Source organism: Trachurus japonicus, chromosome 15, assembly GCF_045865225.1.
Source record: "Trachurus japonicus isolate A0001 chromosome 15, Traja_1.0".
Taxonomy (NCBI): domain Eukaryota; kingdom Metazoa; phylum Chordata; class Actinopteri; order Carangiformes; family Carangidae; genus Trachurus; species Trachurus japonicus.
The window spans coordinates 20,131,394-20,152,600 of record NC_140921.1 but is presented as its reverse complement, the minus strand read 5'-3'; the positions used below and the strand labels follow the sequence as shown (position 1 = coordinate 20,152,600).

At 43.1% G+C, this 21,207-nt stretch overlaps 2 protein-coding genes across 4 annotated transcripts in view; both read left to right on the top strand.

The window, feature by feature from the left end:
• wdr27 (WD repeat domain 27) overlaps positions 1 to 1,532 on the top strand; it is a 50,655-nt gene extending 49,123 nt beyond the window's left edge. Inside the window, exon 24 of the mRNA XM_085800338.1 lies at positions 1,461 to 1,532. Within this exon, the coding sequence (XP_085656464.1) occupies positions 1,461 to 1,469 (9 nt within the window). The 3' untranslated portion in view covers positions 1,470 to 1,532. The remainder of the gene's footprint in view (positions 1 to 1,460) is intronic.
• On the top strand, positions 1,461 to 17,778 carry thbs2a (thrombospondin 2a). Of its 3 annotated transcripts, XM_085800332.1 has the most exons (22): positions 1,461 to 1,532; positions 1,846 to 2,399; positions 2,909 to 2,993; positions 5,384 to 5,583; positions 6,915 to 7,052; positions 7,145 to 7,238; positions 7,676 to 7,846; positions 8,642 to 8,818; positions 9,155 to 9,328; positions 9,722 to 9,849; positions 9,958 to 10,110; positions 11,335 to 11,553; positions 11,642 to 11,749; positions 11,845 to 12,004; positions 12,094 to 12,212; positions 12,300 to 12,534; positions 13,753 to 13,980; positions 14,097 to 14,368; positions 14,453 to 14,550; positions 14,821 to 14,960; positions 15,669 to 15,699; positions 16,091 to 17,778. In XM_085800332.1, the coding sequence occupies exons 1-22, from the start codon at positions 1,466 to 1,468 to the stop codon at positions 16,092 to 16,094; spliced, it is 3,555 nt and encodes a 1,184-aa protein (XP_085656458.1). In that variant the 5' UTR covers positions 1,461 to 1,465; the 3' UTR covers positions 16,095 to 17,778. The 3 variants fall into 3 exon arrangements, with proteins under 3 accessions (XP_085656458.1, XP_085656460.1, XP_085656459.1); XM_085800334.1 differs by lacking the exon at positions 15,669 to 15,699; XM_085800333.1 differs by lacking the exon at positions 16,091 to 17,778 and having other exon boundaries at positions 15,669 to 15,703.
• Positions 17,779 to 21,207: the final 3,429 nt, after the last annotated feature.

Genomic DNA, 21,207 nt, shown 5'->3' with positions numbered 1-21,207 from the left:
GTCTGTTCTGCACCCTCTTTTCCTCCAAATGGAATGCACATTTCCAATTGACGCAAACCATCCCTGAGACGTATCCTATTGGTACACAACGGTCTACCCACATCCAGCTCGATGGTCCCTCTACAGGGCTCCAAGAATCAAACCTTGTATCAGCTTCTCTCCCCCTGACACCAAGCGGCAGGGAAGCCTTGGCAAACACCTGACAATCTCCACACTGCTTGCCAGTAAAGCGGAAGCATCCAAAGTATCTATTGTATTAGAGGTCATTTTCATGTGCTTTGTTTTAGTCTCACATTGCAGACATACCTGGAATGTTCACTTAAATATACAGATTTTAGTTTTAGTTCTAACACTATTTGGGTTAAAGTGCTGTTGCTTACACCTTCAGGATCTTAACTTGAGAGGTTTTTTTTCCCTTGAAAAGAAAGAAAATTGGGGGAAAAGCACAGCTACTTTGCCAGAAAGGACGGGAAACCGGTTTTATAGCCCACAACTTTCATAACTAATTACAATTCTGCTGTTATTAATTGCATAGCAAACACATTTATGACGTGCACCTACTGCTGCTCCAGCTATTTAAATTGTTTTTGGTTTATTTATCAGCATTAATTTAGCTCTTCCAGAGAAAAACACTCTCTCTCTCTCCCCCAGTGAGAGTGAATAGGCTCCAGACTCAGTGGGAAGGTGGGTTTGATGGGGAGGGGATGGTGGGCACCATGGTGAGGGAGAGACAGACAGCAGGGGAGGAGGGGTCAAGAATCCCACCACCACCTCCATCCACCCACTCATCCTACCACCCGCCTCTGTGTGTGTGTGCGTGTGTTTGTGTGTGCGCGCACGGATAAGAAAATTACGCCATCGGAAGATAATTATGTAACTCTGTGTCTTAACAACCGATCACAGACGGTTCATACCCAAACGACTTTGATTGACAGGCTCTGTGCGAGCCTCTATATAAGAGGCGGGAGGTGAGTGCCTCAGTCACTGTTGTGCCTCAACTCCTCCAGACTGTGGATGTAGTGAACCGGAGTGGACTTTACGCTTTTTACGCACCAGGTTTTATAGGAGATACCACTTATCATCCATTTATTCACCGACTCAGATCATCCAACTACGCGATCTCTCCCCCACCGATTTGTACTTTTTTTTTTCTTTTTTTAAATCCCTTCTTGTCGGATATTTGACTGATTTAACAATTAAGAACTGCATTCGTCAGGTAAGTTGCATGGGAGAGCACAACAGTCGTTTATTTATCGAGACTAATTCAACTTTTAATCTGACATTCCTAAACAGAGACTTTAAAAAAACAGTGTGTATGTGTGTGTGTGTGATGCTGTAGACGGTAACTTCTGTACTCTGTCATTATCTCGATTCATTTTTTCCTCTCGAAGAAGCTCAAGTGCAAACTCCACATTGTCGTGGAAAAAGAGAGTGAGCTGTGTTTGTGTTTTATTTTGAAGGAGATATGATACTCAGGAGAAGTCTCTTCTTGCTGCTCTTATCAGTTACGTTCCTCCACGCGTTACCTCAAGGTAAGTGGGAAACTTGTGAATGTGTAAATGCTTCTACTAATGCAAACGCATGACAATTATTAATTGGTGATATTAATAGTTATTCCTACAGTTATTTTTAATTCAGAAATTTACTCTACTAACCTGAGTTGCAAGATGAAATTGAAGACTAAACTCCCAAACGTTTTTCCATTTGATGCTAAATTTGATCAGTTTCTTAAAAGAATGATTTAAAAAAAAAAAAAAAAAGTTTTTGAGCTCTCCCTCTCCCCTCCCCCTGAAATATATATCTCTAATATATGTCCATTTGCATTTTCTCTTGTCTAACTTATAGATGGTGAGCAAGAGGATGAAACGTCATTTGACTTGTTTGAAATCAGCCACATCACACGCAAAACCCTGGGGGCCAAACAGTTCCGGGGCCAAAACTCAGACCTCCCTGCTTACCGCTTCATTCGCTTCGACCACATTCCCTCAGTGAGCCCCCCCATACTGAATCAAATCCTACGACAGATCCAAAACAATGAGGGCTTTGTGTTTGTGGCCAACATACGCCAGGACCGCGCCTCTCGGGGGACCCTGATTGGTTTGGAGGGCCCTGATGGCCGGCGGCAGTTTGAGATTGTGTCCAACGGCCGGGCCAACACTCTAGACATTTTCTACTCAGTGGACGGCTCCCAGAACGTGGTTTCCTTCGAGGATGTGGACCTGTCTGACTCACAGTGGAAGAATATCACTCTTCACATTCACGGGGAAAACGCAAACCTTTTCGTGGGCTGCAACCTGATAGACAGCTTCATCCTGGACGAGCCTTTCTACGAGCACTTGCAGGCTGAGGGAAACCGCATGTATGTGGCCAAGGGATCCATCCGGGAGAACCACTTCAGGGTAAGGCCAGCACTATACGGCTTTTTTTTTTTTGGTTACCTAGGCTGAGGATTTCCCAGGATCTAGGAGCTTTAAACGCCTCTCCACACCAGCTTTTACGATATTTTCTCACCTCTCAGAAGTCGCAAGACATAAAACTGTGGTCCACACTAAGCTTATAATAGAAGCTCATTTTAAACAACAGTTTCCAGAAGCAGAGACTTTACATACTCCTTCTTCAAAGAGTGGCTCGATGTTGCCCTGGTCCTGCTGCGGGTAAAGGACTCCAAATTTAGACTCTAAATTGCTCCTTGTGTGTAAACATGAGTGTGAATGTGTGTGTGACAAGTTCAGGAGTGAACTTCTATGCACAAGTGTCAATGTGTTTCCAAGGCCGAGTCCCTTTGCATCCTTGAGGAGGAATAAGTGGCTGTTGAAAATAGACATATTGTGTGCTTATATGCTTCTGAAATATGCCAAAATACATAACGGAGGCTGTAACTGCAGACGTGTCTTTTCTTACCACACAGGGCCTCCTGCAGAATGTGCGTTTCATCTTTGACACCCCAGTGGAAGACGTCCTCATAAGCAGAGACTGTGAGGTCACTAAGCTAGGTAAGAGGTGTTCAAAGCAGCATTTTGCCCTTAAAGTTCCTGCTCTGCTTGAGCGGTGGAAACCGTTTTTTTCTTTCGTGTGATTTTCATAATCCAAAAGCTGAGTCAAAATAATTATATTTGCAAAGCGTTTCAAGCTCGATACCTTGCAGATGTGATTGGGAAACTCATTCACATGCGATCCTCCAAAGCATGGTATCTGTTTTGTTAAGTGCCAACCCACAGCAACTTTCCAGACCAAACAGTTTAGCATTCTCAGTTGACTTCCCTTTGTATGAACTCAGCTCTTTCTTTTTTAAGTGGGTCAAAAAGGCTTGCAGATTTTGATATGTGGCAAGATCCCCCACCATTACTTCATATTTACAGAAACAGCAGTATGGATGCAGTGGCTTGAAGTCGAGCTGTGTGCGTGGTGAACAAAAGGAGATACAGATGCTTACATTTATTTCCTTTGGCAGTGGGCTCAGGATAATGCCCTGGGAAAGAAAATAGAAAAGAGAAAGTGAATGCTGTGCTGCAGAGCGGGGAGCTTCCACTTCCAGCTGCACACACACACATACACACACACACACACACACACACACAGTGAAGTCATGAATTGGCTGATTGGGTTGCTTTTCTCAGCTGAATCTTTGATCTCGTGAGGAATAGTACCTCGTGATTCGAAGTAGGGCTCACGCGAAGAGTGGCTGCAAGTAGACAAAAAAGAAAAGAAAAAATACTGATATCTGAGTAAGTATGTATGCAATCATCCAAGCTATAAGGTCACCAGATCTGGAAACGGTCCTTTTTTGCATCACTGTGACAAAGCAAATCCATATGCAGTGCGTGGGTTTGCGCCTGACAGAGCAGTTGTTGCTTTTCTTCTGCTGCTGCCACAAGTCGTGTTGAATTCCAGCTGAACGAGTTTATTTGTTTAACAAATGTCACCAGGACCTGGAGGTTTCCTGCACGCTGGCTGGTACCAGTCAAGGTTCTGCACTAGTTGCAGTTTTAATGCCAAGAGTCACTCATAAAGCCACACAACCCACACACTTATAAAAGCTGTCATGTTGGACATTAATGAGCAGAATCAAACCTACCCAGGCTTTTTTTTTTCTCTCTCTCTCTCTTTCTTTTTTCCTCTATCTCTTATGAAAAAACAAAAAAGAGAGCGTCCATCAGAGAGAAAAGAATGTGTAAATGCTTTCACAGACGAGCTAGCACGCGTTCACACGCACACACAGCGTGACGCCCTCCTGAGATTTGAATGAGTCCAGCAGACAAAAAAGTAAAGAAAACATAGCGCTGGCTACGGTGGGACATCATTGGGCAATTTGGATGGCTTCTTGATTTAGAGTCCCTGCTCTGCTATTAATCTTCACCAATTTACATAGCGAGATCCAAAGCGGTGGCAGATATGTTGTGTGATTTGGCCGAGCGACAGGCATTCCACGGAGCTGTGATACGCGTCTCGTGTTTGTTTTCAGTATCACGCGGTCATAAAGTTCACGACAATAGGTTCAAGTTATGTGAGATACCACCTGACGGAGTCATTGGCGGCGCAATGTAAAGAGATGCTCATAATTTCATATGTTTTAATGCGATCTTTAATGCTTGACTAAAGATGCCTCGTCCGGCTCTGTGATTTATGTTTTTGCCTGTCTGTTGTGCAAAGATCACAACTGGCAGACACATTACTCCTTGTTGCTTTAACTTTGCAGATTGAGCAAAGAAGACTCGACATTTAGCCTCATTACAGCAGATGACATTCCCTTTCCCATTATGCACTGATGGACGAGTTCCCTCAGTGGTAGCGATGATTGATAAATTCTGCGACTCGAGGGACTTTCACCCACTTTTTGTGTGATTAATGATTCTATACTGTTTTGACTAGACAAGGTCATCTCTGGTGCTTTTTGCTACTGGTCAGCTGCAAGGGCAAGAGCATGAGCTTCACGGGCTCCTTGTAAAATCCCCCTGTGTGGTCAGGTCCACTCTGTTGAGTTCAATTGAAAGTGTACACTTATCTGAAAGGTCACAGGGATTTATGACAACGGTGTGGTTTTCTCATCACACGAGGAACACCCAGATCTCTTCACGGTGCCATCCCCTTCCCGTTCGTCCCGACCCCGCCGCCGTCTTCGGTGGAAAGTTTCATACCGTCACCGATCCATTTTTCAAACTCAAACACCACTGAGCGAACATCTGTTTTTAGAGAACACAATAAACATCGTAATCACAGCAATTGTTGTGATCTCTTGGCTGACTAGAGAAAAACAGGAAATTGATTTGTTCCTTTAGAGTCCTTGAGTTTCAGTCATCGCATCTCTCCAATATGTTTTCCATCTCCAGTCTGTGTTTACTTATTCACCGCGATGTCCCCCCCCCCCCCCCTTCCTCCGTTCCAGATGATGCCAATATTGTGAGTGAGAGCACAGAAATTGTGGATGTGAGTCCGTCCATCACTACGAACATCATCGGCCAGAAGACAGACGACATGGGCGCAGAGATGTGCGAACGCTCCTGCGAGGAACTTAGCACCATGTTCCAAGAGCTCAAGGGCCTCCGTGTCGTCGTCAGCAACCTTATTGACGGCTTGCAGAAAGTGGTGAGTAGTAGACATGACGTATGAGGTAACCATACTGATGCTCGCTTACATAGTGTAAATCAACATAATCCTGACGTGTGTTTGTTTTACACAAGCTACTGCCGGCTCCACCGTGCTTTACAGGCCAGTTTTAGTGATGGATGTCAACTCACCACAAGTCTGTCTTTGTGCGAGGGAAGAAAATGAACATTTTAGAGAAAATTGACATTTTAGAAAAATAAATGTGTGGCAGTCGGGGGGTAAGAGGTTTGAATTAGGTTACTAGGTAACCTACATTGGTTTGAAAGCAAACATTAAGTATCCGCAGGACTGTTTATAGAGTCGCCTGTGATGGCTGAACCCGCTTGACTCCTGCTATCTGTGGCAGCGTGAGTCAGACAGATTTTATGACATGTTACATGTGGATATAGGAAGTGTTCCCCTGGCAGCGATAGGGTCCAGTCTAATGTCTGGTTGTGTTTAAACAGCCCATGTGTTTCCTCTGGGAGCCTCCCAGCAATAAGAGAGACTGGGCATGAACCTTGGGAAAAAAAAAAAAAAAAAAAAAACACGGCTAGGATGAGAAGGGTCCCTGAGGCTCTTCCAGACCGAGTGGTGTCTTAGATTCTAGTGCTGCACACTGCTGCCTCCCTTTTCCAAAAGGAGGACGAACACACACACACACACACACACACACAAACCTTTGGCACAAGTGACTGACAGTTCCCAAGTGTCGAGGAATCCAGCCAGAAATCCCCCGATCTCCAATTGGGTTGGAGGTTATAATGTGTGCGACACTTTTCCTAGAAAGATGAGAAAACTTTAGTGCTGCTGAGAGGCTCATTTTAAAAATAACATTTTACAAGTGTGCTTGGTAATCCAGTAGAGAAACTTTTTTTATGTGTAGATGAACCTGACTGAGTTCATTTCACTTTTGTTCTGAGGCTCCCTTTCTCTATGAGACCAAGAATCACTGAGCTGGAGATGGATGGATGTATGATGATAGGATAGATTCATTGAAAGGATGTTACTGTTAACCCTCAATCACTGTGATATGTACAGGAGCGGTTGTGTCTCAGTTACGCTTGTTTAATGTAAAGTTTTAATGTTTAACTTGTGTATAACGTGACTGAACAGAAGTCATTTTACTAATATATCACTAATATTTAAAGCAGGAGCAGGATATGCTGTTCCTAGTAACCTCACATGGGCTCTAATGAAAAAATCAGGCTGTCAGCAGGTGTGCACCTTCACATGTTTAATGGAGTGCAGCGTACCTGTACTGTATGATGAGCGTGTCCTAATCGTTTTTGACTGAGCTCTTTTCTCACTGTCTCTTGTTGTATGTTCAGACGGAGGAGAACACCATCATGAAGGAGGTCATCGGAAAGATGAACTCTAAAGAGAAAAACATGTGCTGGCAGGACGGCCGCCTGTTTGAGGATAAGGAAGACTGGGTGGTAGACAGCTGCACCAAATGTACTTGCCAGGTAGTGCCATGTTATAATATAGAGAGAGAGAGAGACAGATTCAATGCGGCTAGCAATGATCCTAAAGTATTTATAATATTCATTGATGGCAGGAGTCCAAGATCGTGTGTCACCAAATCACCTGCCCCCCAGTGGCCTGTGCCAGCCCCTCATTTGTGGACGGCGAGTGCTGCCCTGTGTGTATACGTAAGTAGTCTGAACCTCCCCTCCGCTCCTCTATAAGCCAATGCACCTAGAATATAGTAAATACAATTATAAACACACGTGTAGTTTTATGCTCACATGCTATTTTAAATTAGTGGTGCAATATGCCATAAAAACAATATTCCACGCATATTAAACTTTAATACTGTGGGATTGTTGCAGCCAGTTTGTCTTTGTGAGTGAACCACATACTTACTGGTCAAAAGTATAAGACAGTCAGAGTGACTATTGCGGGTTTTACAGATGAGGTCATGTGATAAACTGACTGACATGAAGAATAAAAATAGTGCAGACATGATGATTTTTTCCAGGGCTTTTATTATTCTGTTTTTACAATGCGTACTGTAGATATGGGAGTCTTCCTGATGCAAAAAAACAAAACAAAAATGAATTTTAGATTATGTTTTTAAATCCTTCAGCTATAGAGAGTGAGGATGGCTGGTCCCCCTGGTCAGAGTGGACAGAGTGCACAGTCACCTGTGGGACGGGAACTCAACAGAGGGGTCGGTCATGTGACGCAACCAGCAACCCCTGCACCGGACCTTCTATCCAGACCCGCAAGTGCAGTCTGAGCAAATGCGACAGCCGTGGTGAGGATACTTTTTATTCTGTCTCTCAGTTTTCATTTAAGTAGCTTGGTGATATATAATCATGATCTAAGTGTATATCTTTCACTACCACAATCGCACGGTAATTCAAAACATATATGACGTATTGGAGACAGGTGCGTGATGAATGGAACTGTGGAAAAACTGAGCTAAAGTAAAAAGATGAGATTCTCCGAAGTGCAAAAGAACGAGTTCACGCCTCCATAAATCTGTTGAAAATGCAGCAGTCTGAGTGAAACTGAGTGAAGAGCTGGATCGCTCGCTCAGGTTTCAGGGTGTGCCCAGTCAAAGTTAATTCCAAATACATCACTGTCTAAGAGGGTTTTTCACAGTGCAATGACTCACCAAGGCCCTGCTCTGCAAAAAAATATATATATTATTATATATTTTGATCTTTAAATGTACCAAATATGACATGAGGGGGGGCAGGAGATTTCACTAGATTTGTTCTGGATGCAGAAATGTTTGATAAATTGTGGGATTAGTATTTGTTATTGTTTGTCGCTAACATCGAGCTGTATCTGTCTGGATGACTGCATCGATTTAACCACCATAGGAAAGTTTACCCTCAGTGACATAAATACTGGCGCAAGCATCTCAGGAAATCTTTGAAAGTGAGCCATCGTCTCCATCATCACATCATGTTTATTTGTTGAAAATCTGGTGGTCATTTTTCTTTTTCTTTTTTTTTTTTGTATTTGCAGCTATTGTTGCGGATAATACATGACATGTGTTTTGGTGATCTCTGCCTGATATGTTATGACGTTTGATACCCAGTGCGCCAGGACGGAGGGTGGAGTTTGTGGTCTCCGTGGTCATCCTGCTCCGTGACCTGCGGGGAGGGACAGATCACCCGGATCCGACACTGCAATGCCCCCGTGCCCCAGCTGGGGGGCAAAGACTGCGAAGGGAGCGGGAGAGAGACTCAGGGCTGCACTGCCAAGCCGTGTCCCAGTGAGTATTTGAAGCCTGTGAAGGGAACATTCAGCAGCAGCATCTCCATTACGTCCGTGTCAAACAAGCAGACTTCCTCGTGCCTCACGGCTCCCTCGAGGCAACTCTCCCCATGTGTTTTGGCCTCCTGTCTGTCTGTCAGGAAATGTTGACCCAAATCAACTCAGCATGTTTCTCTCCTAGTATTAAGTTCCAGGCTTCTGACTCTGGTCACTTTTCAGTGTTGACACACTTTTGCATGTCGACGCAGAGGTCTGTGGAATGAAAGGCTTGACGTCATCGATTGACTTTTGAACTTCTGCCTCTGTGTTTTGTTTTTTTTTGTTTTTTTTTTAGTTGATGGCGGTTGGGGTCCTTGGTCTCCATGGGCAACCTGTTCGGCAACATGCGGAGGGGGGATCAAAAGTCGGGCTCGTGAGTGCAACAGCCCGCAACCTCAGTACGGCGGCAAGAAGTGTATGGGGGAGGCCAACGACAGCGACAGCTGTAACAAAGACGAATGTCCTATTGGTGAGCACCAGTCACTTATATGTTATAGTTTTATCCATTATAGAGGTGCAGCTCTGGAGACATCCCAGTGCAAACCTTTAGTAATATCTCGACACATGGTGGAGTTTTGCGAAATCACGTACTATATTCACGGTCCCAAGGGGATGCATCCTACTGACTGGTGTGGGCTTCCCAGTGAACCAAGCCTTTAAAAAGTCTGGATTTTATATGTCATACTGTAGCTGTTGTGTATTTTCAAGCTGTCAGGGTTTAATCTTGAAGCATCAAGTTGAGATAAAAACCGCAGCAAATTAAAGTTGAATCATTTGGAGGTACACAATACAGATTTGTCAAATAACGTTTGAATCGATTTCCTTTGTTTGTATCCATTCTTGTCGTCTAAATCTCTTGCAGATGGCTGTCTGTCCAACCCGTGCTTTGGGGGAGTGGACTGTAACAGCGCTCCAGATGGATCCTGGGAGTGCGGCCCATGCCCTGCTGGTTTCCGCGGAAATGGTACCCACTGTGAAGACATTAATGAGGTAAAGGTTCCTGTTTTTCTCGTGTGCATAAACAATACTTTTATTCGAGAGTTCACTCGTGTAATTATTTGTTTGCATTTTACTGAAGCTTCTCTTTCCCTCCTTCAGTGCGATATGGTGTCTGATGTTTGCTACAAAGTGAGTGGAACGCAACGCTGCGTCAACACCGATCCAGGTTTCCACTGTCTGCCGTGCCCCAAGCGCTACAAGGGCACCCAGCCCTTCGGTATGGGTGTGGAGGCCGCCAAGAAGAACAAACAGGTGAGTCTGAGCTTCCACTCACTCCGTGACAGGCTGTTTGATTTGATGCCATTTAAACACGAGTTACGTTTGAAGAAGCGAGAATCAAATGTGGTAAAGTGAAAGATCCAACATGCGCCTTAAGCTGCAGGCAGATTTTTCTAAAAGCTGTTGTGTGGATTTTTCTATGACAGATCCAAATTTATGAAAGATGGAAGCAGCAGCTCTGGTGATTTATACGCCTCATTCTTGTAAGTGAGAGTACACTGAGCTGCAGGGAAGGCCCTGGGCCACCTGCACGCTGCTCACCGTGACCCAATATCAATAAGCAGAAGGAGACGAGGGACGACTGGGCATCTTTGTTACTTTCAATGTAAAATCAGAGGTCAAACAGTTCTTCAGGCTGTTTTTTAACTGCTAATTCTAAATGGACCTGTGATTTTACTCAAGTGAAATGATGTTGAAACTTTTTTTTCTCAATTATGCCTCTACCCACTAGACCTTTAAAACAACTTTGTACTTAAACTTTCCACTCTTTTCCTATATTTTATCACCCTATCACAAGTAATCTGACACGTCATATATATGACATTAACTGCTTGAGTGGGAGACTCTGTTTTTTGCTCCCTTGTGGTCACTCAATCCACACATTTCCTGGAAAACCTAAAAAAAACTTGCCATGCCACTTGCATAACATCCCTCGTCAAGTGTTTTGTCGCTCTTCAGCCCTCTCCAGCTGCTTTTCTTTGATTCGATGCCCCAATTTCACTAATTGATTTGGGAAAAGGGGAATTGTCTCATCGCTGGCATTAAGGAGCTCCATTTCATTTCGTTTTGATCAAAGGCCTGTTTTCGCTGTCACTCTCTGCACTATGAGCTCATGGAGTGGCATCCGAACTGGAGTCGTTCTTCATCTACTGGTAATGAGTGGCAGCTGTGAGTACCTTGTGCTGCAATAGAGGGGTAACAGCGGGTCACAGTGGGATCTATGTACCCGATTTACCCCACATTTTGGTTTTTCTCCCTTAATACTTATATGGAGTCAGTATGACTCTTCAAAAAGAAGGCCACAAGAAATAGTGTTAAAATCAGGATTCTTGACAGTAGAACAAAATGGGCACCATGCAAAAAGACCAACGACATGGGCATGGACGTCCATCAGATTGCATCCAAGTGTCCTTGATGTTGCTGATGTTGGTCAATGACTCTTATAACCCAGTTCTACTTGTGCCTTTTTTTCTTTAGGTGTGTGAACCAGAGAACCCGTGCAAGGACAAGACCCACAACTGTCACAAGTATGCCGAGTGTATCTACATCAGCCACTTCAGTGACCCGATGTACAAGTGTGAGTGTAGGACCGGTTACGCCGGAGATGGCTTCATTTGTGGAGAGGACTCGGACTTGGATGGCTGGCCCAATCAGAACCTTGTGTGTGGTGCTAACGCCACTTATCACTGCAAGAAGGTAGGCTACTTAAGTCAGCTTCATTATCTTATTTGATGTATTTGAATCCTGCAGTCAATCTGAGCAACTGTATCTGAAAACCTCTCAGGACAACTGCCCCAGCCTTCCCAACTCTGGACAAGAAGACTTTGACAAAGACGGTCAAGGCGATGCTTGTGACAAAGATGACGACAACGATGGAATCCTAGATGAGAGGGTACAAAAGTCTTTATCAGATTGAGATATAATTTTCTGCTATCAGATTCATTTTAACAAAAGAATTCCCTAACAGTTGTTCGCTTTCCACCACAGGACAACTGCCCGCTCCTTTACAATCCTCGCCAGTTTGACTTTGACAAGGATGAAGTTGGTGACAGATGTGACAACTGTCCCTATGAACACAACCCAGCCCAAATAGACACCGATAACAATGGAGAAGGAGATGCTTGCGCAGTGGACATTGATGGAGATGGTAAAATAGTCAAATCTTAAACAGATGAGATATCAGCCCATCTATTAAAGATGATTATTAAATGAAAATGTGTTTTTTTTTTCCTTTAGACATTATGAATGAGAGCGACAACTGCCCCTATGTGTACAACACTGACCAGAAGGACACCGACATGGACGGAATTGGTGACCAGTGTGACAACTGTCCATTGCTGCACAATCCTGACCAGGTACCACACGACGCACATAATGACACATTTCAGTAAAAGAGTGTGCACAGGACGTGTTGACACTAAATGTGTGTATTTATCCAACAGACCGATGTAGACAATGACCTGGTTGGAGACCAGTGTGACAACAACCAGGACATCGATGAAGACGGACACCAGAACAACCTGGACAACTGTCCCTACGTGGCCAACGCCAACCAGGCCGACCACGACAAGGATGGCAAAGGAGACGCGTGCGACTATGACGATGACAATGATGGTATACCTGACGACAAGGACAACTGCAGACTGACACCCAACGCAGACCAGCTGGACTCTGATGGTGAGGACGGAACATTTCAAGGCTTTGAGGCTTACAGCGTCTGAGACAGTTTTTTAATCAACTGTGAATCCAGATGTTGTAAAATGTAAAAGGAGTCATGGGTAGCTACTAGCTAACTTCAAACCAACAGCATTTGAACTTTGTACTGGTGCGTTTAAAAATATCACAGATTTCCCTATTTTCTGAGCACTTAAAGACTCTTTGTTTGTGTTGGCTTAAAATTTGAGTTGTGAGTTCATAAAGCTCATCATTAACTAATGAATTACCATTTGATTGCTACCAGTTAATGATAGGCATTAATTTCACATTATGACATATTCTTACTCACATTAAGTTAAATGTAATCTGCATTTGTCAGACTAAGAATTGATAATCCATAGAAAGACATGTGGGTTGTGTAAAAACCCAGTATTTTCTGTCGGCTGTCACTTTGCACTTAGTAATTTTGTCACATTTTGTTAGCGACCGGCTTCACTGCAGCAGGTGTGAAATACAGTTGCCGTGGAAAGGGTCAACGACTGGATTGTCACGGGTGATGTCATTCTGCATGACTTCAGCGAACCGCCCAGGAGGGCACAAGCCAAGTTTTTCTTTCCTTTATGCTTTCGCTCGTGATGAATCCACGGTGCCAAATTTAAGCGGAGTTACCTTAAGTTTGTACAGCTGTCCGTAACTGGAAACAGACCACGAAGGAGAAAAGCCTTGGACACCGACGCCCTCGCGCTCTTCACAGCTCGTCAGATAGCGTTTATTTGATAGAATCGTTTTGGCCCCTCGTGCAAAATAACAAAGATGATGACAGAAAGCAGCGAGCTACCTCCGCACAGTGGCCTTCATTAGCCACTGGCATCCTTTCCACTGTGAGCTCCTGGCCTGCAGTCGGCCTCTAATAGACTTCAGGCCTCAGATAGTTACAAGTATCAGTGGAAGTTGTCACAGCATGAAAAGACGGTTGATTTGCCTTAGTAGACTTGGCAAAGGTATTAAAGCCAGTTTCCTGGGAGGAATTGCTATTTTTTCCATTCATTTTCAATATTAACTTGGACGAGCTCCTCCACACTTGCTGCAGTGGGAGTATTATGACACTCATATTAGCTGCCATAGAGATTTTTCCAACCTGTGGAAAAATGTACTTTATATCATGCATGTCTAATTGAAATCAGGTCAGGCCTACTTATTTGATGTGGGGTTTTTTTGTTTGTTGTTTTTTTTCAACAGGCGATGGAAGAGGAGACGCCTGCAAAGACGACTTTGACAATGACAGCATCCCAGATATTCTCGACGTGTGTCCGGAGAACAACGCCATCAGTGCCACAGACTTCAGGAAGTTCCAGATGGTCCACTTGGATCCAAAGGGAACCACTCAAATTGATCCCAACTGGGTGGTCAGGCACCAGGGCAAAGAGCTGGTCCAGACTGCCAACTCTGATCCAGGCATCGCCGTAGGTGAGCAGCCAGCAAACACGTGCTTCCTCTCCAGATTTTTTCTCCCTTGTGTTAATTTGCTGCTATTTAAAAGACCTGAGGAGCCTCATATAACAGCTTCTCTGACACCATCACAGGTTTCGATGAGTTCAATGCGGTGGACTTCAGTGGAACGATGTACGTGAACACCGACAGAGACGACGACTATGCAGGCTTTGTGTTCGGCTACCAGTCGAGTGGGCGCTTTTATGTAGTGATGTGGAAGCAGATCACACAGACGTACTGGGAGGACAAACCCTCCAAGGCCTTTGGCATCTCTGGCGTTTCGCTCAAAGTGGTCAACTCGACCACCGGCACTGGAGAAAACCTCAGGAATGCTTTGTGGCACACGGGCAACACTCCCGGACAGGTGGGCTGCACTCCGAATACCAGTGGTCTGTTTTAAAGTCTGTAGCAGTGATAATATTAAGTGGTTATTAACTTTTTTATGTAGGTACGTACTCTGTGGCATGACCCCAAAAACATTGGCTGGAAGGATTACACAGCCTACAGGTGGCACCTCATCCACAGACCAAAGACTGGTTTTATAAGGTAAGGTTTCACTATACACAACTCTGATTGTACGACTCCAAAAGGCAATAGTATGTATTTTAGTAATTATAGGTAACCCATCATATCTCTCTACTGCAGTTTTTCTGTCACGTGGCCTTTAACAAAACATGTGATATAGCAGGAACATTTTGGTGAATTGTTGGTTTCGCCAAAGACGCACATCTCTGTGTATGCTCTCTGCTGTAGATTTGTGGACACTGATCACATCTGACCACATTGTGAAGTGCGTGTTTGTCCTGTGTTTTGCAGGGTTGTGGTCTACGAGGGTAAACAGATCATGGCCGACTCAGGACCAATTTATGACAAGACCTTTGCGGGAGGAAGGTTAGGTTTGTTTGTCTTCTCGCAAGAGCTGGTGTTCTTCTCCGATCTCAAGTATGAGTGCAGAGGTTAGTACAAACACTTCCCTTACTTTAAAGTTAGAACCACTAGTGCGTCTGATGTGTGCATGTGTTAGCTATGATTACAGGATAACTTGTACCAAAAAGTTTAAGATGCACATGGAAATAGATGGGATTCATTTTTCCTCTTTCTGATCACAGTTTAAGCAGGCAACAGCAGCAGTCTCCATGTTTAAAATACAGTATGTCAGAATCAGTGTATGATTATTTTTTACTTCAGATTGAATTATTCAATAGACTTAAAGGAAGCAAAGGAAGTTTTTGTTACAACTTTCAGATGTCAAAGAAAGTATTTATAGTTAATAGCAGTTAAGTATTTAGAATTTAATTTCTATATTTGATCATGTGGTGGAGCTGCTCACGGCTCAATTACTTCATGATAATTTGATCTGATAAATCAATTATTTTAAATTATGAACTGAGACATTATGAACTTTTATGGGGTTTAAGAAAAGGGTCAAATCAGTTTCTGATGCCTTATATTTCTACAGATATCATCAATTGTATTGTATTGATATCAACACTGCAGAAAGCATGGGTGTGTGTTTGTGTATGTGAATTTGATGTGGTCATATGCGTGTGGTGTGGTGTGGGTCCGCATTTTGTATACGATTAGAAATGGGGAAGAAAACCTTTTCCATGTTTGGATAATGTGAGTAAAGTCTTCAAACCTTCATAATCTTTTTCAAACCTCAGATAAACCGGAGTTTCCAACAGTTTTCACGAGGTAATGATGATGATGATGATGACAATGATGATGAGTGGGTTTGCGTGCTGTGTGCTGGCTGAAGCAAGAGAAAGAGTCACGCTTGTTGTGTCTGTTGTTTGTTTGTGCCTGTCAGCTTGCCCACGTTACACTGCCACAGATGCGTTGTGAAAAGGCCTTGTGTGTTGGTCTCAAGGACTTCACATCTTCTGTCGAGTGCTAAACAGTGGAAATGAGCCTGCAGCTCTGTTTTCACCATCACAGCCGCGTTGCTGCCATCACGCTTTCTGATGCACAAAATGCACACGTTGTTGCACTCTGGCACTTTTTTTTTTTTTTAACTGCGTGAATCTCACTACTTTGATTCTAAAATGTGGCGGTAATGGAAGTTATTTTCTCAATCTTTCCGCAGATAACTGAATCAAGTCGGATAGAAAAACATCAGACGACGAAAGACAAGAATCTCTCAAAGTAAACATTACGTCACCGCTAAACCCATTCTGACGTAAATGAGACTTTCCGTACTCTTCCATGTTTTGCCTCGATCCATCCACTGGAGAGGAAACCATGGCCGATTTCAGTTTTCCTGGTGACTTATATACATTCCCCTCCAAGCTGGGAAAGAGAAACTGATGGGAGTGGACACAGTTTTTAAAAGAAAAAGGCTCTGCAGAATATCCAGTTATTACTTGTTTACCTATGTCTACATTTTTAAAGGATTCATTGTACAACCACTTACATGCTGTATACGTGCTTTCCAACGGTGTCTTAGTTCCTACAACGTGTAAGTGACTCAGTTCTTCTATTTTTAATATGTTTCGTTCTGTCTTTGGGGATGAGGAGGTTCACTCATGGCTTCTGTCCTGCAGAACAACTGACAAACATAAACTGTAACCAAAGCATAATCATTTAGCCGTCTCAAGTACATTACTATTTCTCTTCATTCTTTTCATCCTGAAGGTGTGTTTTGATTGTTTTTGTTTTAATTGAGAACATGAGTGAGCGATTTTATTAAGCCATTTTAGTAAGTGCCAAAGATGTTTATACTAAGTCTGTATAATAATTCCTTTTGTAAATTATTTATGCCCTGCTTGTTTTTTGTGTGTTTGCATTTTATTCTTGTAAATAATTATTTATTTGTTTACACTGACAAAACACGTAATTGACCATCACAAGCATCAAGATAACATACTCTAGCATTTCCAGTTTTTATCTCAACTTGTTAGTTTTTCAGATCTTTAGGACAAACTCTAGTGTAAGACTCTAGAAGAGGATAAACATCAGCTTTTTTTTTTTTTCCAATAATCACATATGTAAATGCAGCCTGTGTTTACAAATGTGATAGTAGCTGCCAGAGAACATTAATTCTGGTGGCATGTGTAAGTAAAAAAAACCAAAAAAAAAAACCACTGTGTTTTTTTCCATAGCTGTCCAGACAGGGCCTCATTGTCTTCAAAGTGATATATCACTTTGGTACACATGGAATATTTCTCAGTTCTCATACTCTGTGTCTTATAAATGGTCCATCACTAAAATTGGCAAGCATCCTTGTCTCACTTATGGTATTAAAATCTGTTTTATTTGTAATATAGCCATAAAAAAAATAGTAGATCAAGTTATTAACAGCAGTCTGAGAGATTTTACAGTTTAAGTGCCTAATTCCCAGTGAATCTAACATTATGTACCAATCACCAAACGATATATCACATCAACAGCTGAGAGTCTGAAGTGCAACAGTTATTATATGTGATGTAGTCATGAAGATCAAATGCAGTGAAAACAATTTATACAAATTACTTTTCATCCATACACTAGTCATATGTATAATTTATGGATGTTGTGAAACTGTCCAGTGTTGGCTACAAAGGAATCCAGATGAAGGTCTCTAGAAACCATGTGTGACTGTGTGGTGTGGGCCGAGGACGTGTTCGTGTACAACGTTGCTGTCTGGTTTCCATCTTGTTCATTTTGTTGAGAGTTTGCAATGCACAAAATGTAAATGTTTTTTGTTTTTTGTATACTTGTGTTGTTAGATATACATTTTTCTACAAGCATTAGTGTAAGATTGTTCTATTTCCTAAATAAATCACTTGTACACCATGCTGTTGATTATGTACCTGAGGATTGACAGGTATCTCAATGTAATTACTGTCATATAATGCATTTTAACCTACATTACTCATACAGAATGAAAGCATATGGCTGGTATTCATTGTTATTATTATAGTCCACAAAATTTGGTTTGCATTGCACAGCCTGCAAATCAAATGTTGCATTGCACAGCCTCTTAGTGCTTTGTGTACTTACCACATAAAGGCTTATTAATTCTTATAAACAACTGGGTGTAGCCTACTCTTTAGTAAATGTTACTCAAACACAAATAAATTGTACAGGGACTATTTTCAATGGTGGATTAATACGCAATCAAAAATGCTTGTTCCGAGTTTGCTTAAAATGTATTACTATTCAAATTGGCCACTTCCTGTCATTTAAAGGTTTGTCTAAAATAGGCCACCATGTTGGACTGATCCATGTTTGAGATGGCCTCCAGAACAGAAACGAGCAAACATCCTTTTCCTGTAAAATCCTCCCTCTTTAGAAGATCAGGTCCTAAAATACCCTTCATGGTAAAATATAATTAGAAAGATGTCTTACAGTATAATGCACAACTGAGTCTGCAGAATCCTATGGCTTCTTTGAGACGAAAAGTTTTTGTCTGTGGTTTTGCACCAGACCAATGCGTCTCACAGTGCAGAAACCCGGGAGGGAAGGGGTTAACAAAATGATGGTGAGGCCAGGAAAAAAATGCGCTATTAGGGAAAATGGGGAAGTCAAAACCTTGCTTGCTCTCGTAGCTCTGTGGCAGAGATATTTGGGTTGAGGCTCTTGGAATAGTCCACGTGGCACACACCAAAGATCGGCTATATGGGTCTGGCACCCGCGGCTGGGTTCGAGCCCAGAGCACGTTCCAGGGTTGGTTCGTACAGCTCTGCCAGAGGATGTCAATGTGTGACACAGTAAACCGGCATTTTCTGCTGAGGCGAGTATTTAGCAACCAGCAAGCATTTTAAAAGGATGAATAACCTCAAGTAAACTCGTTGCAATTAACCGAAAGAACATTAAGACAAGTTCGCTTTCACCAGAGGGGTTTTAAGGAGAGGTGTCAGGAGGTGAGCGGTTTTGGATTGACCCCAAGGATGAGAACATCTTCACTGGATGAGTTACAGATCAGACAGTTTGGTGTTGGCGTGTATTTATTTGGAGGTACAACTGTGGACTTTGGCACCAGATTGTCAGTTTTAGCAGCACAGAGAGACACACAGAGCTGAGGCTGGAGAGGGAGGGAAGCCTCTCATTCAAACAGCAGTTTAAAAGGAGACCTGCTCTGTGGGTGATGTTCCCCCTCGACCACACGGGTGTGAAATACCAGCCTGTGCAACGCATGGTCGACAGGAACAGACAACATCTCACCCACCGACTTTCTCCACGTTACCTCGACTTCCGCCCCTCTCTTCTCCCCGCGCACGTCTGCTCAAGTAACTGAATGAAAATTCAGTTTTCTAGAGAGACGCATCTGACTGTCTGTCTGGTGGGAGGAGGAGAGGAGAGGGAAATCTGCACACAATCATATCTGAATCGCATTGACAGCTTTTATAGAAAGATGGGAGCTTATTGACAAAAGTTCTCTGCTGAAAAACAGCCAAAAGATTCATCTGGTACAAAATAAAATCTTATTTTTCTTAGAACTTGGAAATAAAAAATATACCAGCAACTCAGAAACTTTCATCTGTTTCCACTGCAAATCATCTCCCTCTTAAAAAACATTTGTTGGGTTAATCGTCCATCTCTTATATGCATTAAAAAAAAGATGTTTATTTCCTTCGCTACAAATATATTGCCTGTTAAAGAAAGGTAGTTTAACATTCTGGGAAATACACTTCTTCATCTGTTCTGGTGTGAAGCCGCAGCCAGCGGCCGGTTAGGGACTGTTCGTTATTTATCATCAGTGCCACCGGAGGGATTCACAGGACTTTTTTTTTTTTTTACATGACCCCCCTGTCGGAGTCAGTAAATTTTAACATGACCCTGCATTAAGCCTTATCAAAAGATACATGACCCCCCCCCCCCCCCCCCCCCCCAGCCATCAAGTACGTGACATCGTATCACGTAGCGCGTGACACTACATTATTTCATTTTGACAACCATGTGTGCAACACCTCATCAATCCATGCCATTTATCAGCTGTTATTAAAACCCAACTCATCAATAACAGAATCGCGATTTTGGACCAGCTCACATTACACAACAAGCCATTACAATTAATCCACACTCAAACCGAAGCAACAATAATGTGAACCGTACTCAACAACAACGTATTATTACAAGGTTTACGACAGATATGACAGACAACCGTGTGTGTGTGTGTGTGTGTGTGTGTGTGTGTGTGTGTGTGTGTGTGTGTGTGTGTGTGTGTGTGTGTGTGTGTGTGTGTAAGAAAGAGAGGGAAAGAGAGAGAGAGAAAGTACGTAAAACCAGCTAACTGTTAGCTACCGTAGCTCAGGCGTCGGTCTCCCGTCAGGTAAAAGCTGCCGTTTATTCCTCAAATGTAGTTCATGAAGTTGTCTCTGGTACAGTTATCCATCACTGCAGTTGAATTAGCCGCTAAACTGCTGGACGCTAAACCGGGGGGGGGGGGGGGGCGTCTGTTTGTTTACAATTCACAAAAGCAACGTGAACGTACGTGCTGCTCAGACTATGTAGAGTTACGCAATGAGGCAGGCAGGCAGCGTAGCCTCTGTACGGTAACGGTACTGAAGTTAAACTCACTCACCCATAAAACACGTGCTAAGGCGTGGGCAGAACCCTTATTGAGTTCTTGGCGAAGCGGTTAGCATCGTCGCCTGCCGTGCGGGAGACCTGGGTTCGAAACCAACTCAGGGCAACATAAAATAACGCTGTGATTCGGGGGCCGTTGCTCTCATTGTCATCTGCTTGCAGCTTTGAAATGTCCCGTTTTTGTTTTGTTTTCTGCGGGCATTGCAGTGTCCTCCAGACAAAATGTTTAATGACCCCCCCTCACTGACCTTTTTTTTTTAGTGGACCCACCCCTCAACAAAGAATATTATGACATGACCCCCCCCCATTTTCCTCCGGTGGCCCATTCCATAAATAACGAACGGTCCCTTAGCTTTACTTAGCACAAAGACTGGAAACAGCTGGAAACATGGAAGCAGCAAGCTGCTCTCTGTCCAAAGTTATCAACATCCACCTTTCATATCAGACCTCAATAAAACCTCAACCTGTGCTTTAACTCCAGCCACCCAGTCCAGTGCATCAACGGAAATATATCTTTTGATCAAAGAGCAATTGTAGCTTTGACTCCTGAGAAACTTTTTTTTTTTTCTTTTTTCCCGGAATCCAAGAGAAATCAACATTTAGTGCTCCCACTTGCTCTTTAATGAGTCAACCTATGTTGTTGCTGAACAAAATGACTGAGCGGCCGCCAAGGGCAAGTGTGCAAGGAAAGAA

Bases quoted from the DNA above. Each gene is read 5' to 3' on its own strand.
- thbs2a (XM_085800332.1), top strand. From the start codon at position 1,466: ATGATACTCAGGAGAAGTCTCTTCTTGCTGCTCTTATCAGTTACGTTC. The intron at 12,213-12,299 runs GTACCACACGAC...TTTATCCAACAG, and splicing joins TGCTGCACAATCCTGACCAG to ACCGATGTAGACAATGACCT. The intron at 14,369-14,452 runs GTGGGCTGCACT...TTTTTTATGTAG, and splicing joins CGGGCAACACTCCCGGACAG to GTACGTACTCTGTGGCATGA.